This window comes from Scyliorhinus canicula, chromosome 24 (assembly GCF_902713615.1).
Source record: "Scyliorhinus canicula chromosome 24, sScyCan1.1, whole genome shotgun sequence".
Classification (NCBI taxonomy): Eukaryota; Metazoa; Chordata; class Chondrichthyes; order Carcharhiniformes; family Scyliorhinidae; genus Scyliorhinus; species Scyliorhinus canicula.
Window position 1 is genome coordinate 6,689,860 of NC_052169.1, and position 19,379 is coordinate 6,709,238.

General features: G+C 42.6%; 1 protein-coding gene and 1 long non-coding RNA gene across 3 annotated transcripts in view; one reads left to right on the plus strand and one right to left on the minus strand.

The window, feature by feature from the left end:
- scaper (S-phase cyclin A-associated protein in the ER) overlaps nucleotides 1–19,379 on the plus strand; it is a 347,711-nt gene that overhangs the window by 226,082 nt on the left and 102,250 nt on the right. For both annotated transcript variants that reach the window (XM_038784220.1, XM_038784221.1), the window contains one exon: nucleotides 1,379–1,494. In XM_038784220.1, the coding sequence (XP_038640148.1) occupies nucleotides 1,379–1,494 (116 nt within the window). The remainder of the gene's footprint in view (nucleotides 1–1,378; nucleotides 1,495–19,379) is intronic.
- LOC119956796 lies at nucleotides 583–13,774 on the minus strand. Its single transcript, XR_005458687.1, has 3 exons — nucleotides 13,646–13,774; nucleotides 3,221–3,888; nucleotides 583–1,562 (listed from the first exon to the last, which is right to left on the minus strand). It is a non-coding gene; the product is annotated as an uncharacterized LOC119956796 (long non-coding RNA).

The window sequence follows — 19,379 nt, forward strand, 5'->3', positions numbered from 1 at the left end:
GGCATTACAGATATTGTGACCCTGTCCTCATTCTGGTTTTCTGAACCGCCATAGGCATGTGAACCCTGGTTGATTTCTTTCCCACCCCCATCATTTTTTTACTCCCCCATGTTGCAGGGGCCATTAATGCCAATCGTTGCACACCAATCACTAATAGAGCTGACATGAGCTAACTCTGCACAGACCAGGGATCTGAGTGAGCAGTGCTATACCAAATGCTGTTTTTACTCAGCAGACCATTTATGAATGGACACCAGGATCCAAAGATGCCATACCTTTTTATCTGCACTCTTTATGTGTCATATCTCTCAAGTTTCAGTGGGATGCTTATACGCTGCATACGCTATATACAGCATCAATGTACTTTATCTGTTGAGTTCTGGATTATGCTGATAAATTATCACCAGCTTTGAAAACCAAGTATTGCTTTGAGTATTGAGTTTTCTTTATAATTGGTAGTACCCAAGTGTTGCCTTTCACGCAAAGCCTTAAGAATTATAACCGAGTGTTATAAGGATAATGAATCAGCAAAGAACATAACACTTTTCATCTTGTAAAAATTAAACCATATGCCAAAAGGACTGAGATACTGTTTCTGTTATTTATTATCACTGTCCCTCCTCAAGGACAGATAATTCCAATTTTTTCCAATACATTTTGGGTTGATGAACAGACGTGTGGAGTAGAATATTTTGCAATGATAACCACAAAGCAATAGAGACTCGGCCAACCTTGTTCCATTAAGTAGTTGTAAGGGGAAATGTCACATGTTGTATTATTTCAATTTCTTCCTCGCTGAGTACCCACAATTGTTGAGTGAGAGACGTGTTTCTGCTTTTGCCTTGTCGACATTTGGTAGCAGGTTGAAATTAGCTCAAACATAATTCATGCGGGATCTTTACCACCAACAGGAAAATCTGTGCTAAATTTGCTTCCAGGTTAATGGATGAACATAATACACTATATTTTAAGCAACAGGTGACTTCATAACCATGTTTATTTATGTTTTTAATAATCTTTATTGTCACAAGTAGGCTTACATTAACACTGCAATGAAGTTAATGCTACAGATGTTTGAGTTCACCAGAAGTGATTTGCATGTCATTGCAAATAAAGTCGAAAGATATATGAACTCCAAATGATAAATTGTGCTGTTCTTCTAACACAAAGAGGCAACAAATTCAGCATGGCTAGTCAGGGGTCTTATTTTCCATTTTGAATAACTCAACTCGTTTCTTATTTCAGCAGGGTTCGTGATGATCCTGTAGACTATTGTCAAATAAAACACATTAGAAAGAGAAGACACTTTGTTTGTAATTGGAGCTGGGTACATGACTATTGGGAGTTTCTGGCTAATTTTCCTTCTCCTTTCTTGCAGAATAATGCAGATCAAATTGGTTTCCAGGTCGGCGGAGGTCTCTCTGCCCTTGAGCAGATCCTTCACGTGGTGAATACTGTTTCCAGCCCTAACATTGCTCCTCGGATTCCAGTCAAGTTAGTATTTTCTTCCAAACTATTTGCTTGCTTTTAAGAATGCGTAGTTCTACATTGCTTGCTTACTTCTGAAAATAAAAGGAATAGGCGGATAGGAGGTGACATATGCATGAATTGTTAAATGAAGACTGGAGCGGAACACAAAAAAATGCCATTACACAATTCACAGAAGAGCAGGGAGTTATCCCATTATCCTGACCAATGTTCCTCAATCAACATCACCCAAAACAGATTAAATAGTTATTCACCAATTTGTTCTTTGTGGGGTTTGCTGTGTGCAGATTGGCTGCTGAATTTGTCTAAAGAACAGTGTCTTTGCATGAAAGCATAATGTGTTGGATGAGAAACATTTCTGAAACAAGGACATAAGAAGACACCACATGAATGCAAACATGCAAACTCCTTCTTTCGATACTTTTTGAGCAACAGGAAGAAGAAACTTTCAGACCTGTAGTCCAGGCCAGTCCTGAAAGTGAAATTACTGTGCTGCTTAGTCGCTTAAGGAACAGGTGAAATCTTTAGATTTTCCTGTCCTGTATGTCGTTGCACTTGTCCCATACGCCATTGTTCAATTATCTTCCTGTTCCCAACTCTCTTGATCTGGTTGCTAGATGCATGGTATAAGCTGAATATCTTTCTTGCTCATGTATCCATAGGAAATACGTAAGTACCACTTATCACCTTCCATTGACTTTGTGTCGCGATCATTAGGAATTTGGCATGTGACCAATAGATGTTGCAAATTTGCAGTTCTGCAACACAACACATAGGAGCACCAGCAGCCTGTGCTGGTGTAAGATTATAATTTTAAATAACCTTGAAATAAGTTGAATTGCATCACTCCTGACTAATGTCCATTTCTCTCAGTTATCTCTCTATTCCACCCCATCCACACAAACTTTATTATTGAGTTAATTACCGTTACCATTGTTACCTTTATGTTCAAATTTCTCCACACCATCACTATTTCTGTAATCAGCAGTTTTGCGTCTGTTCTCTTTGAATTTTGGTTTTGTCCGCATCATGATTTCCTGCCCTCAATCATTAGTAGCCCTTGAAATACTTCCCTCAACATCTCCACCTCTCCTCCTTTATGTTGCCCGTTAAATCCTATTTCATAGACCAAGCTTTTGGTCATTTTTCCGATACCCCTTTTTGTGGACAGGTAAACATTTGATTGATAACGCTCCTGATGTGCTTTGGGAGGCTCCACCCGCACCACCCGCAGTGGGGGCAGCTTGCCATCGGGCTCCGGCGGGACTTTTACATCCTGCCAAAGTCCACGGCGTTTTGCATGACTCGTCAGCCACACCGTCTAGGAACCCACCATGAGCGGGACCAGAAATTCCCACCCATCATATCAGTGCAAGTTGTAGTTGCTGTTTGAGTGAGTGTCATACAAACTATGAATTAGGAGCAGGAGGAGGCCTCTCGGCCCCTCAAGCCTGCACAGAAGTAATATCTTCGAAAAATTGTTGTTTTTTTTAATTTAAAGTACCCAATTCATTTTTTCCAATTAAGGGGCAATTTAGCATGTTCAATCCACCCACTCTGCACATCTTTGGGTTGTGGGGGCGAAACCCACGCAAACACAGGGAGAATGCGCAAACTCCGCACAGACAGTGACCCAGAGTCGGGATCGAACCTGGGACCTCGGTGCTGTGAGGCAGCAGTGCCACCGTGCTGCCCCATATCTTCAAAAAATAAGTGATTCAAATTAATTTACCATTGTGTTCCACCAACTGTGAGATTGGATTCTGATAGCTATCGCTGTTTCTTCAATGAATTCATGACCTTGGCAGAGTAGTGGAGTAAATTTCCAATGGCTGGAAAGGAAAATCAGTTGGAAAATCATCCCAGCACCTGGCACACCTCTTTGTTCAGCAAGTTTGTTTCTTGGCCAAGTAAAATAACCAGAGTTGTATCCTTCATCCAAGCCAATGGGTAGGTTTGTAAATAAAACTGGTAAGGAGAACATTTGAAGGGATATCGGAAAGAACGTTTTCAGGCAATGAGTGGCAAATGCCGGGAATTGAGACAGTGTCATTAGATGCAGACTGTGGACGTTTTTAAAACACAACCAGGCTAGGAGAATTCTAATTCTACAAGAAATCAACTTCATGGACTGAACTGCTGTTCCTGGTTGCAAAGTATGGCCGGAATTCTCTGGCTGTTGGGATTCCCTGTTCCTGCTGGCAGCGCAAGCCCGCCCACTGATTTCCCGGTGCTATGGGGTGACTTCAATGGGAAATCCCATTGACACGCGGTGGGAGCAGAGATTCCCGCTGCCAGCGAACAGCGCACCACCGGGAAACACATGGCTGGGGGACCGGAGAATCCAGCCCTATATGTCGTCATTCCATTAGACAAATCATGCATTCGGCTCATCAGCATCTGAAAGGCAAAAAGATTGGTTAGATTTGTTAACCACCTCTTCTACTTTTGAGATACTACAAAGTTGCTGCGCTTTTACAGCACTTTCCTTTTTTATTTTACACTTTCAGCATTTAACATGTTCATCTTTACTTCATCTTAATGCCAAGCCTTTTCAGGTTTCAATTTTCAAATTCTTATTTCCCGGCAGGTATTATATTTCAGCAAAAACGAATCGTGCTTTTTTAGCATTCGTTTCTACTCATACAAACTAATATATCAAAATCCTTGACTTCCAGCTTCCATTCTTTGAAGACTTCAATCCCTAGGAACTTTGTTCAGACAGTACAGTATGGCAAAATGCATGTGTGTGAGAGACAGAGAGAAGTATCGATGAACCATGGAGTTCTAACTTTACAGATGCAGTTTGGTATTAATCATTGGAGTTTAACACACAGTGAAAACTTTACCTTCACTCACACAGACTTGTTTATTTTATGTAACTATAGGTATGTAGCATTTCTAAGGTTGGATTCCTCACATGGATTGCTTTGTGTGTTGTATCACTAAATTACAAAAGGTTTGATGTGTTCCACTGGTGAAAGATTGAGTGATTAGCTTCTTCTGCCGTTAAATTTTCTGCAATTGTTTCGAAGGCAAATGGACAAAACTGGATTTTTAGCTAATATTTTACTACGCTCCCAGTACATGATGCTAAATTTGAAATGTTTTAAATCCTGCCACTCTTTTCCTCGGGTTCTCACAAGACTGGACTAAATGCATTTTTTTACACTGCATTTTATGATCCGGTAAAATCTCAGTTCTGAAAAAAAGACTTCCTGAGCATGTAATTTTCGTTAGCAGTGACAAAATAGCATTATGACCCATCTGACACAATCCTTTAATACTTCATTTGTAGCTAACAGGCTACTAAATCACAATAAATGTTGGAAAGCTCATTAATTCAAGCATAGTGCTCAATACTTCTGTTAAATTGCTACACAACAGTTGAGAAAATCCTCATTTCCCCACAAGCCCCGCACCTTCTCAGACCTGTACATTGTATTTGGTTAAGGGAATCCACAATTCACTTTGTTGTATGCTCTCATACATTGGCAAATGCCCCAATAAACAGACTATATTTTACGAACACACGGGTTATGATTTAGCTTATATGTGTACAGCAGGTGTCGGAGGGTATCATCAGATCAATTCTTGGTCTGTAACCTGAAGTCACCTCATTGTATTACAATGAAATTTGGAGAGAGAAATTTCAGCTTTGAGTGTTCAGTCCTATAAGTGAACGAGCATACCCAATAGAACAGCAGAAATCATTTCCTTTTACATCAATTATTTCATCATTATTCTGGATGGCAAATTCATTGCCATGCTGCACTACCATTCAAGAGATTTGTGATGGGTGCTTTGGTGCATATTGTTCCAAAACCATTTATGGGGAAACAAAAAGGTCAAATATCAGCATCTGGGAACAGAAGTCAGCCATTTAACCCTCAAGCTTATTTCGCCATTCGATAAAATCATGGCTGATCCAAGATCCAGCCCCACATAACTGTCTTTGCCCCGATTCCCTTTAATATATTTGGTTAACAGATCTCTATTGCAATCGCAGAAACCGTGTAAGGTTAAGTTCTTCTCAATTATTATTTAGTCATTTAACAGAAATGCTGCACGCTTGCAACTGAATTAATTAGCTTTTCAGCATGTATCTGATTTTAAGTTGCTGCTTAAGGATGTATCTTGATTGGTGGTTATTTTCTGTGTTGCTCTCATGAAATCAAATTCTAAGTCTAAGCCATGATTGAATATGATTAGAAATGTTTCGGCCCTGTTTTGAACCTAGGACCATTCACGTGTGAGGCGAATGTGATAGTCACTATACTAAAGAAACACTGCAAAGTAAATCTAAATGCACTATTGCATAGCAGTAGATGGTTTACATCCACCAACCGCTGGGATATGGGCCCAGCACACTTCCGCTGCGTCACTTTGCTTTCATTGCCGTCAACTGGAGACCTATTAGCTTTGTTTACCAACACACGGCATTGGTAAACAATGTGGGGGGAAAGTCTGATTGGTTTAGGTAAGTGAGTCAGACCAAATCTGATTCTATGAAATAATTTAATTCAGGCAGCCCACAGCTGAGGTGTTTAGCCTGACTGTCTAACTGCAATGGTTTGTATTTGGAATGGGACTGTGGCGTGCCTGCCAGTACACTTGAGACCAGTACCACAACCGATAGAAGATAACCTCTTTCTCTGTGTACTGCAGGGATAGGAGAGTATCAACAGCAACTGGAATTGGTATAATTTACATTTGAATGGTGACCGTTTTAAGAAAAGAACTCTTGATGATGTGTCATCAACAATGAAATTAATAGCCGAGGTCCCAGGTTCGATCCCGGCTCTGGGTCACTGTCCATGTGGAGTTTGCACATTCTCCCCGTGTCTGCGTGGGTTTCGCCCCCACAACCCAAAAATGTGCAGAGTAGGTGGATTGGCCATGCTAAATTGGCCCTTAATTGGAAAAAATAATTGGGTAATCTAAATTTATTTTAAAAAAACAATGAAATTAATATAAAAGGGTTGGAAATTCGGCAATCATAGCAAGAGTAAATAATCATGTTCAAGCTCTGATTTGCCCATGAATTTGGTCCACGTGAAATATTTCTGACTTTTCAGTTTCCCAGATCAAACATTCATCTGGCAAAACTCTTCTCTTCCTCCTTCATCACTGGAAAGGTAGTGGAGGATAGAGGTGCAGATGGGAATGTAGAAGTCTCAAAATAAGTCTCTGGAAATGTGGATTTTGGCACAGTTTATTAACAAAGGGAGAGGGAAGAAAGTTCTCTTCGGTCCACTCAGCTACCAATCAAAAAGGACCAGTTTGGCATGCTGGCAGTACGCCATGTTTCTGGGAGCTGTATTCTTCAACAGGGGATCAGAACTGGTCTTGCATGTTGGAACTAGCAAATCTTGACTGCTCATTCTTCAGTCAGAAATGCGTAGACTTATCGGTTTGATTGTTTGAAGCTGCTACTTTTCACCTGTGATCTTTTATGGTGCTGGAATACTCCTTCTAGGCGATTTCCCTGTTTTGTTTCAGCCCCATTATTCAGGTGAAATAAATGTAAATTCTTGATTTTCTTTATATTGAGTTATCCAATTAAACCTAATTACTTTTTCCCCCTTTTTTTTCTTTTTCATAATAAATTTAGAGTACCCAATTATTTTTTTTCCAATTAAGAGGCAATTTAGCCTGTCCAATCCACCTGGCCTGCACATCCTATTGGGTTGTGGGGGTGAGACCCACGCAGACACGGGGAGAATGTGCAAACTCCACACAGACAGTGACCCAGGGCCGGGATCGAAACAGGGTCCTCGGCTCTGTGAGGCAGCAGTGCTAACCACTGTGCCACCGTGCTGCCCTAAATTAAATCTAATTGCAGTACAAACGCCACAATATACATTAGAAGATCTTTAACCTTTTGGTGGGTTCCTATTTCATTAGTACATCCTTGGGTTTTCTGCTTGTGGTTTATTTGATCAATATCGAGCTGTCGGAGATGAGTAGACTTTGCTTGCGCATGACGTTTAGTGCATTACAGGTATCAGAGACAATTAGCCGTAGTCCACGAGGGACCAATGGCATTTCCCTCTCGGTTCAAGAGAAACAAGTGGTTAGATAGCTCAAGCATGGGGAAGGCGAAGGAGGCCAGTATCCTTACTACCACAGCTGGTACTGGGAGTGAATTAGTGCCATTGGTGTCATTCTGCACCACACTCTAGCCATCTAGTCAACAAAGCTAATTGACCACCACCAGAGGCAGGAGGTCTGGCCTGTCATTTGAGATGGTCAACATACTGGTGAACAGAGTCATGCTTTATACGTTGTTGGTTGTGGCAAAACAGAAGGTAACATCTTAAAATGAAGGTGAGTCCCACAGAACCTCTCCCTTCCTCCCCAGAAAGCAGGAGCAGTTTGAGAAAGCACATGTGCTGTTACTGTTACTTCCTCGGCTGTTTTAATTTCTTTCTTGAACTGTTGACTAGCATTAAATGGGATGAAGTACCTGTTTTGTTGCATTGCAAGCAACAGGGAACAGTAAATAACATTTGGCACACTTTTCTGAGCCTGCCCTGGGCTCCACAGACTTGAGTTGCAGCTGGTGAAAACCTCCCCTATGGCTCTTAATCCTAATAGATGGGGAAGTACTTACAGAGTTTGCTTTTCCCCACTTCACTGAATGTTTTAAAGCGACTATATTAATCAACCTAAGTGGTGAGCTTCTTAATTCCTGAAATATTGCTTCAGTAGCAGCTTTTATATTGGCTTCATGCCGTGTTAGTGCAGCTGGCTCCATCTGCATAGGTTTTGCATAGCTGATGAAGTTCAGGATTCACTACGACCAGTAGCTGAGAAGATTTTATTTTAAATCAGGTGCCACAGTCTGAACATGTTCAGCATATTTACTTTTGGGTCGTTCTGACTTTACAACAGCCGCTTATCTGGAGCCATTGCACAAAATTAATATAAAGCAGCTTATGCAACATTGAATTCTCCATGGCCTCACCCTTCCCTGTCACTGTAACTTCTTTCAACCCTATTATTCTTTGAGATCTCTTTGGCATCTTGAGTATTTCCGATTTTCATTGTTCCAGCATTGGCAGCCATGTCTTCAGCCGCCTAGGACTTTCTCTCTTTAAGACACTCCTTAAAACCTACTACTTTGATCAGGTTTTTGTCACCTGTGCGGCTTGGTAGCAAATTATGTTTGTCGAATACCCAACTTCTGTTGTTATTTCTTGAATTCTAACGCTGCTGTGAAGTGCCGTGGCCCATTTACTATGCAAATGAAAATAACTGTCTCCACTGTCCTGGAGGACCATAGGCTGCTCTCCCCTTGATAACTCACTGGTGGTGGTTTAACCTGAGGGTCACCACACCTCAGGCGAGGGGCAAGGTTGAGAAGGTGGGGCCTTCATGAATAACCTCAACTGGGACAGGAATTGAACCAGCGCTGTTGGCATTGCTCTGCATCACAAACAACCACCCAGCCAACTGAGCTAATGGACCACCGTACTAATTGTAAGAACAAAGAACAACAAAGAAAATTACAGCACAGGAACAGGCCCTTCGGCCCTCCCAGCCTGCGCCGATCCAGATCCTTTATCTAAACCTGCCGTCTATTTTCCAAGGATCTACTTCCCTCTGTTCCCCGCCCGTTCATATATCGGTCTAGATGCATCTTAAATCATGCTATCGTGCCCGCCTCAACCACCTCCGCTGGCAAAGCGTTCCAGGCACCCACCACCCTCTGTGTAAAAAACTTTCCATGCACATCTCCCTTAAACTTTCCCCCTCCCACCTTGAAATCGTGACCCCTTGTAATTGACACCCCCACTCTTGGAAAAAGCTTGTTGCTATCCACCCTGTCTATACCTCTCATAATTTTGTAGACCTCAACCTCCGTCTTTCCAATGAAAACAATCCTAATCTACTCAACCTTTCTTCATAGCTAGCACCCTCCATACCAGGCAACATCCTGGTGAACCTCCGCTGCACCCTCTCTAAAGCATCCACATCCTTCTGGTAATGCGGCGACCAGAACTGCACGCAGTATTTCAATTGTGGCCTAACCAAAGTCCTATACAACTGTAAGGAAGCAGGAAAGCACACCGTAAATATTGACTGCATAGTAGGGGTTTTGTAGCTCACCAAAACTAACTAGCACCGTGGTTAGCACTGTTGCTTCATAGAGCCAGGGCCTCAGGTTCGATTCCCGGCTTGGGTCACTGTGCAGAGTCTGCCTGTTCTCCCCGTGTCTGCGTGGGTTTCCTCCGGGCGCTCCGGTTTCCTCCCACAAGCCCTGAAAGATGTGCTTGTTAGGTAATTTGGACGTTTTGAATTCTCCCTCCGTGTACCCAAACAGGCGCCTGAATGTAGCGACTAGGGGATTTTCACAATAACTTCACTGCGGTGTTAATGTCAGCCTACTTGTGACAATAAAGATTATTATTATAGATCATGCCAAGTAACTCATAGGCTGAAGACTTGAATGAGAAAGTCATAAGGTCTGGCTGCTGGTGGGTGGTTTATTTTTCATTAAACCACACAAATAAATCGTGCACTTGGTTCATGCCACTTAATCTTTTGCGCCCTCTTAAAGTTCAACTTCTTTTGAGAATAGATCTATATGCAAAACGTGGTAAGACTCCTTTAGTGGAATGAACTTCTGGGTAAAGGAAATTGTTGACACCCCTTCAAATACTTAACAGAGCTATATATTGTTAGAGAGCATGTAAATGTTTTATTAAGCCGATTAGCAAGTGAACATACAAGAATTACAGAAGCTCCATGAGACTTGCTTCACTGGACCACACACACAGAAGAGAGAGAGAACAGAAGAATCATATGATGATTCGAGCACCAAGCAAACGTGTCTGGAGTCACAGCTTTCTGGTCAAAAGAAAAAATATATACTGATAATGAATACTGACAAGAAATAATTCAGAATTCTTGAAAAATACGTTGAGGAATCCTGAATTCTAACTTAAACAAAAAAATACAATCGCAAGCGGGTGCTACTAAAAATAATATGACCTTCAATGGAGACAGATCCAGCTGCTGTCTTCTAGATTTACGATTGGTGTCCAACTTAGAGGTTTCGGGTCTTGTAGTAGTTAATTCCTGTTGGCCATTGCGAAGATAGCTGGAGTCCTGTGTTTTATCCAAGTCCTCGATCTCATTAGTGTTTCTTACAGGTGTCTCATCAGTATAAATCTACTGACGGCGATTCCCACAGTATGGGGAGACTCCAACGTGCACATAACTTCTAGGACTTGCCCCCACTTGTGTATGTTCCAGTGCTCCAACTACTCTGGCTGGAAGATTCCATCCACACTATCGCCGGGCTGTATTTTTTTGAAGTAGCTTAGTATGCTGCATTGTTAATACTGCTGATTTTGCTTCATTTGAACAAGCACGAGTATTTTGTTCAGTTGGGGCTGCAGGAGTGTCCCCACTATCTGAAATAAGTATCTTGCAGCTATGCCAGTAAGTGTCTGTGCTGTACTTGTAGCTACAACTCCATTTGGCATATTCCGTCAATCAGAACTAGAAACCATGATTAATTCAACTCCTTGCATTTTTGAAGGGTCTTTTAATGATATAGCCTGCCTTCTTGGCTTTTACCATTGGAGTACTGGAGTGAGCCCTGAACAAGGTGGTTACGTCACGTGTCTCAATCCCCATGTCTTGGGAAACACTGCAAACTATGAAGATGTGGGCCATCGTATGCTCCTAGGATTTCTTATATCCCAAATCTTGCAAGCATTTCTTATTTATAAAATAAATTTAAAGTACCCAATTCTTTTTTTCTCTAAATTAATTAAGGGACAATTTAGCGTGGCCAATCCACCTACCCTGCGCATCTTTGAGTTATGGGGGTGAGACCCAGGCACACGCGGGGTGATTGTGCAAACTCCACACGGACAGTGACCCGGGGCCGGGATCAAACCTTGACGTTCTCTTACAATACAGCAGGTAGTTACAGAACTGAAGCAAACTATGGTGCTACTAGTAGGTGGAGCTGAGCATTGTTAGAAGGAGCATCAATATTTTATTAAGTGTATAACACATTAAGTTGCAGAAGCTCCATAAATTTGCTCATTCCTCCATCAACACCCAGGCTTCACATGGGTAAAGTGCTATTACAGATAGTATTTTATGACTGAAATTGTTTCCTTTACCAAACATATCTAACCAAAGTATATCTGAGTAGTATTTCATCTGAGCCCATTTTCAGGCAGCTCATGCAGAATGGATCACGACTGTTGGGGCACGTATCTGGCAATGGGAGCCAAGAGGGAGTTTTCAGAGTTGAGGATGGTTAGAGCAGGACACAGTGGAGGCAACTGTAATTGATGTGGAGTTCAGGGAGCAAACTTGCCCTCCTGACTCTGCCTGAAGGTTTTTAAAAATATATTTACAGTACCCAATTCTTTTTCTCCAATGAAGGGGCAATTTAACGTGGCAAATCCACCTACCCTGAACCTCTTTTTGGGTTGTGGGGGTGAGACCCACGCAGACACGGGAAGAATGTGCAAACTCCACACAGACAGTGGCCTGGGTCTGGGATCGAACCCGGGTCCTTGGCACCGTGAGGCAGCAGTGCTGACCACTGCGCCAACGTGCAGCCCTTGCATGAAGGTTTTTAAAATCTAAAATGAACGGTCAGAGGAACAGAGAAATGATGAATGGGGCAGGCCAAGCACCTGCCCTGCTCATCGGAAACAACTTTTATGGTGTAGGATTTTACTTAGTTTGGAGCATCTCACTTTAATGTCTGCAAATTTTCGGTGCAAACCCAGAAGGAAGATCAGTCACCATCCTCAGTCAAAACATTGGTTAAATCCGCAACTTCTCCTAATGATTCAATGAACAGTTAACAATATTGTAACATTAAAATGATACTTTGTGTGACACCTCAAAACACAGGGTTGAATATACCTTTTCTCAGAGGGTCAACTTCTAAAGTCACCTTTTTTTTTGCAGGATGGTGAACTTTTCCCCCCTGCCTTTTCTCTTCTTAAACAGTCCTTCTTTATACCGTGGCTGCGAGCAAACCAAACTTCTCAGTAACTTTCCATCCTCTCTCTCTCTGATGCAAAAGCAGTTTAAAGTTTTCCAACACTCTCTCGAGCCCTTGCTGGCCAGCTTTCTCCAGTCTTGCAGCTTCTTTTCAATGGGACTTCGGTTTCTCAGCTTTCTCTCTCTCTTCTTTGATTTCAGCGATTTTAACCAAATTGTTCTTTCCAAGCAATTTTAAAAGTTCTTAATGCTTCAAGAGGTTAACATCTACTTTAGGCAGCAGCCAGCGACAAAGAAAATGCCTGAAGAATTCAGCATTTAGTTAAACACCTTGCAGATAGGATGCTAGTGTTCCCGATGAATTGGTGAGCTGGAAAATGGACACTCCACGTTCTAATACCTACCTCATAGGGTGACTAAAATACTCTTTTTTTTAAAAAATAAATTTAGAGTACCCAATTAATTTTTTCCAATTAAGGGGCAATTTAGCGTGGCCAATCCACCTACCGTGCACATCTTTTGGGTTGTGGGGGCGAAACTCTCGCAAACACGGGGAGAATGTGCAAACTCCACACCGACAGTGACCCAGAGCCAGGATCGAACCTGGGACCTCGACGCCGTGAGACAGCAGTGCTACCCACTGCTCCACCATGCTGCCCGACTAAGATACTCTTAATGGACAGAATATATTGATGACAAAGTTTGCATATGGTTCTCATCCAATAATCACAATCAATGCAAATGTGGATGATAATCTGGAGGTTTTGCATCAAACCTGTAGATATGTCAATTTAAATCCGTGATACACTCTCTCCCTCTAATTCTTTCCGCCCGGGATCCTTGATATCTTTCAACAGGTAATTTGGTAATTTAGGCAATTTGGCTAGATGATTTGGACATTCTGAATTCTCCTCTCCCTCTGTGTGCCTGAACAGGCGCCGGAATGTGGTGACTTGGGGCTTTTCACAGTAGCTTCATTGCAGTAGGCCTACTTGTGACAATTATTATTACACGGTCTGCTTAAATCTAAAGTATTCAAAAATATAAACATGAGGAACAAAGCAAACGAAAGCATATGAATTCATCACACCAAAAATTCTTTTGAAGCATCCTGGTGGTGTTGCTACTTATGCAGACTGTATGCAAATCCAATGTACCCTCCACCTACCGTACATGATGCTACTTGAGCATGTTATAGGCCTTGATGTAGATCGTTTTGCCTTCCAACTTCTTATCTTGTTGGTAATGACAGCGATGTGACCCTGTGCTAAAGTTTCAGCACATTCCAGGAACCTGGGATTTATTTTTTTTTGCTGGGATGGTAGGCGTGCAGCAATCGCTAAGTGAAGATACGTCAGATAATTGCCTCTTTCATGGCAGGATGAAATTAATGGTGATACTTATTAACCCGTTACACACCATGTATTCATCTCCGTCAACCTTGGGATTCTGCGTGCAGCCTCTGATGAGGTTAAGCCCTGCAAATCGGGCAAGGCGATTACATGGTTTATTATCCACATCTCTCATCTGCAGTCCCAGAAGCATGGAGCAGCTCAGAAGAATAATCCAGAGTCTGCATGTTAAAAGGATAAGTCCTTATTACAAAAAGATTTACATTATACTTCATTTGTATTACATCGGTGGCCCACCAAAGTCAACAGGAAAGCAGACACAGGAATAGATTTTTCACAGCCATGTAACATTCAAGTTGACCGTAAACCTTTGAGGAAATGCCGTATTCTGACAAAATGTTTCAGAATTCATTCCTTCTATTAATTACGTCAGGAAGTAGTGACTTAGATCATGTCAAAACAGTAAATATTCTGCATCATTAACATCCCACAAACAAGATGAATTCTCGATTAACGTGTTTTATTGGCAGTATTAGTTGAGGGAAAACATTGGCTGTCCGCCAGCTAATGTCCCTTTTCTTCTTCGTCTAGTATCGTGTGATATTTGTTGTCCATTTGAATGCACCGCAACTAAATGTTTTTACCAAAAATCGAGATTGATTGCTCTTGTTTGCTCTTGGATTTGTGTTATTACCACAAATAAATTTCAGCAGCCTACATTTCAGTAGCCTTTTTCCAGACAGTATCCTTTCAGAAGGGGTCAATCCACTGGTGATACAAGAATAATGTGTGTATACCTCATTTCAGCAATGGAATCGGCATCCTGTTAAACCAGACCTGCTTCAGGGGGGAAGGAAACATGAAAAAATAATAAGTAACACTTTTTGTAATAACTTAACAGCTCTTCAAGTGGATTCCACAATTAACTCCTTGCTAGAATGAAGTAACATAGGAATGGAAGTAGGCCATTGAGCCCCTCAAGCCTGTCCCGCCATTCAATGAGATCCTGGCTGATCTGTGACCTAACTTTGGCCCATATCCCTTAATCTCTTTGCTTAACAAATATCTATCTATCTATCTCAGATGTAAAATTAACGACTGTTTTTTTTTTTTAAATTTGGCGCACCCAATTTTTTTTTTCCAATTAAGGGGCAATTTAGTGTGGCCAATCCATCTAACCTGCGCATCTTTGGGTTGTGGGAGTGAAACCTACGCAGACACGAGGAGAATGTGCAAACTCCACACCGACAGTGATCCGGGGCTGGGGTCGAACCTAGATCCTCAGCGCCATAAGCAGCAGTGCTAACCACTGGGCCACCATGCCGTCCAATTAACAACTGTTCTAGCTTCAACTGCTGTTTGTGGGAGAGAGTTCCCAACCTCTACCACCCTTTGGGTGAAGAAGTTGGGGCAGCACAGTGGTTAGCACAGTTGCTTCGCAGCTCCATGGTCCCAGTTCGATTCCCGGCTTGGGTCACTGTCTGTGCGGAGTCTGCACGTTCTCCCCGTGTCTGCGTGGGTTTCCTCCGGGTGCTCCGGTTTCCTCCCACAGTCCAAAGATGTGCAGGTTAGGTGGATTGGCCATGATAAATTGCCCTCAGTGTCCAAAAAAAAGGTTAGCTGGGGTTACTGGGTTACGGGGATAGAGTGGAGGTGTGGGCTTAAGTAGGGTGCTCTTTCCAAGAGCCAGTGCAGACTCGATGAGCCGAATGGCCTCTTTCTGCACTGTAAATTCAATGCGTCTAAGTCTTAACATCCATCCTGAATGGTCTAGCCCTAATTTTTAGACTATGCCCCCTAGTTTTAGAATATCCACCAGCGGAAACAGTTTATATTTATCTACCCTGTCTTTCCCAGTTAATATCTTGAAGACTTTGATCAGGTCACCCCTTAACCTTCTAAATTTTAACGAAAGCAGGTTGAATTTGAATAATCTCTCCTCTTAACTCGACCCCTGTAATTCAGGTATCATTTTGTAAACCTACCTTACACTTCCTCCAAAACCAAAATTTCCTTTTTTTAAATAAATCTAGAGTCCCAATTCTTTTTTTCCCCCACAATTAAGGGGTAATTTAGGGGTGAGATCCACGCAGACACGGGGAGAATGTACAAACTCCAGGCACATAGCGACCCGGGACCAGGACCAAACCGCGAACCACTGCGGCTCCGTGCTGCTCCAAAATATCCTTCCTCAGGCGTGATGCCCAAAAATGCTCACAGATACTCCAAGTGGGGTCTAACCAGTGTTCTGTATAACTGCAGCATTACCCTATTCCAATCCTCAAGGCTAGCATTCCATTAGCCTTTTGGATTATTTTCTGCACTTGTTCCTGGCGTTTTAAGGACCTTTGCACCTGAACCCCAAGGATGTCTTTGGACATCCACTTTGCTCTATCCTATTTTTGGTTGAAAATGGATAACCTCACACTTGCTTACCTTAAATTCCATTTGCCAAAATTTTGCCCATTCACCGAGTCAATATCTCCTTGCAATTTTATGCTATCATCTAGGTTGTGTACAATGCCACCTAACTTTTTGTATCATCCGTAAATTTGGTTATATGATATTATACGCCTTCATCCAAGTCATTAATGAATTGTGCGAATAATTGAGACCCCAACATGGATCCCTGCGGTACACCAGTAGCCACTTCCTCTCAATTATAGTAAGTACCCATTATCCCCTCTCGGTCGCCTGCCACTCAACCAATTTCCTAACCGTGTCAATAATTTGCCCTCTACTTCCATGGCTTCCACCTTAGTTAACAGTCTCTTGTATGGGACTTTATCAAATGCCTTATGGAAATCCATATAAATGACATCCATAGTCATTCCCCTGTTGGCTACCTTAGTCACCTCTTCAAAAAATGTAGTAAGATTAGTCAGGCATGACCTTACCTTCATGAATCCATGCTGGAGCGGCAGCACGGTGGCGCAGTGGGTTAGCCCTGCTGCCTCACGGCACCGAGGTCCCCGGTTCGATCCTGGCTCTGGGTCACTGTCCGTGTGGAGTTTACACATTCTTCCCGTGTTTGCGTGGGATTCGCCCCCACAACCCAAAAATGTGCAGGTTAGGTGGATTGGCTACACTAAATTTCCCCTTAATTGGAAAAAATGAATTGGGTACTCCAAATTTTTTTTTTTAAATGAATCCATGCTGGAGAGAGAAGCGTGGCGTAGCAGAAGCGTGCTGGGCCCATAATCCAGAAGTCGATGAATCCATGCTAGCTCTCCCTGATCTTTAGTTAAGCAAGCAGACATGGCAGCCATTATATCACAGCAAAGTTCTGCAAACTGCCAAGCGATCAATGGCCAGACATTCCTCAGGAGCAGTGCTCCGAAAGCTAGTGATTTGAAACAAACCCTTTGGATTTTAACCTGGTGTTGTAAGACTTCTTACTGTGTTTATCCAATTGTGATTGACATAGGTCAATATATAGAAATTGACAGCTACAAATGAACTCACTCTAAGGCTGTGAAGCCAGAACAGTCCCTGAATAGAGCTTACTCAATTTCTTTCCCCTCCCAGCGATCTTTAGTACGTTTCGTGAGAGACAGAAAACACGGTGGTCGGTAACAGCAGAATTTGTCCCACTGGACAGAACCTGTGTTCACCAGTTTAAAACCACTGGGGACACGCTGGGAATGTGGAAGCAAACACTTTAAGTGATGGAGGCAGCTGCGCGGGAACCCCTTAATGTTTGGTGGTGTTAAAGATCAATTTGCATTTGTATCCAGACTTGACCCTTGTTTAGTCCATTATTCAAATGGAAGATCTTTATTTCATTAATGGGCTTTGACTTGCAGAAAGCTGCTTCTTGTCAGTGGCGGAGAAAAAGAGGAAGCGAGGTGTTCCACTATATAATATGTATGTAGTTGTATTTTAATTTTTATCAGTGTGTATTTTGTCAATGCACTTGTACAGTTTGACATGATATTGCTGTGCATTAAAAACTTTTCAATTCAATTAAAAATGATGTGATTACATTTCACAGCAACTCTGGGAATATGATGTACATGACTGTGCCTTGTATAAATCTTTCAGTTAATCTGTCAACCTGAATGCTGAGTGTATTTTTCATATTGAAACTAAAAAAAATACATCTGAACTGTATTAATGTTTATTTGCTTCAAGTGGGACAGTCGTAAGCGAATATATAATTACCTTCAAGTGTAGAAGCCATACATGGTAGTTCTCTAGTTCCGTTTATTATCATATATAACATTGCCATAGTCCCAGGTGACCATAGCTGCTTTCTCCTTTTGAGGGGGGGGGGGGGGGGGGGGGGGGGGGGGGGGGGGGGAGAGCTGACTGGTGGTGGTTCAACCTGAGGATCACCGCATCTCAGGCAAGGGGCAAGGCTCAGAAGGCGGGCCTTCGAGAATAACCTCAGCCGGTGCAGGAACTGAACCCGCCCTTGTTGGCTTTGTTTTGCATCATAAACCAGCTGTCCAGCCAAGGCCCCAGATATAGCTCATGTTCGTCATGCTTAAGCGGTCAGCATTTGTTACTAAAAATATAATACTCGAGAGTTGATCATTCAAAATGCTCCATCTTTGAGGGTTTGAGAAACTGGACATGGTATTAATAAATTGTCATCCTTGTTTCTGAACTCAATGGTGAAATGGTGCCTCAATGGTGGCTCCCTTCCCGATGGTTCAATCTTTTCTCTTGAGACTGCGTCCCACGGGATCACAAAGCTGCATTCCTGCCTCTAACTACCAGCACACTTCCAACTCTCTCACAGACTGCTAGCTTCATTAAGCTGGCACTGATCTTGGGTTTCTTCAAACTCCAGTCTCTGGGTTGCATAGATCTGTATGAAGCCCTAACTTCCTGGAACCTGCCAATAGAACATACAGTGCAGAAGGAGGCCATTCGGCCCATCAAGTCTGCACCGACCCACTTAAGCCCTAACCCGAACCACCCTACCCCGTAACCCAATAACCCCTCCTAACCTTTTTGGACACTAAGGGCAATTTAGCATTGCCAATCCACCTAACGTGCACGTCTTTGGACTGTGGGAGGAAACTGGAGCACCCGGAGGAAACCCACACAGACAAGGTGAGAATGTGCAGACTCCGCACAGACAGTGACCCAGCGGGAAATCGAACCTGGGAACCTGGCACTGTGAAGCCACAGTGATAACCACTGTGCTACCGTGCTGCTCTATAAGTTCCCAGAACTTCACTGTGAGCTGCAAACCCCACCATATCCAACTGCAACCAACCACCACTCCCAGCAAACACACAGATAAATTGATAGCAGAGAACCTTCTTAAGCTCCAGTCAGCTCCCTAACCAAGTAACCTTTCAGGGTTCACCAAATGCTTTTGAAGTAATTTAGCTCCAACTTTCACAACCCAATATCTTGCCGGACTGCACTACTTTGCAAGTAATATACGCATTAGGTCTCCAGCTAAGTAAACCCACCTGTAACCCACCTTCATGGCTTCATCTCTTCTATTCTGACTCTATTAAACAAACATGGGTAACTTTCTGAACTGCCATTTTCTTTCAGGTGTTCTGGCAAGCTCTAACGGCCAGCATT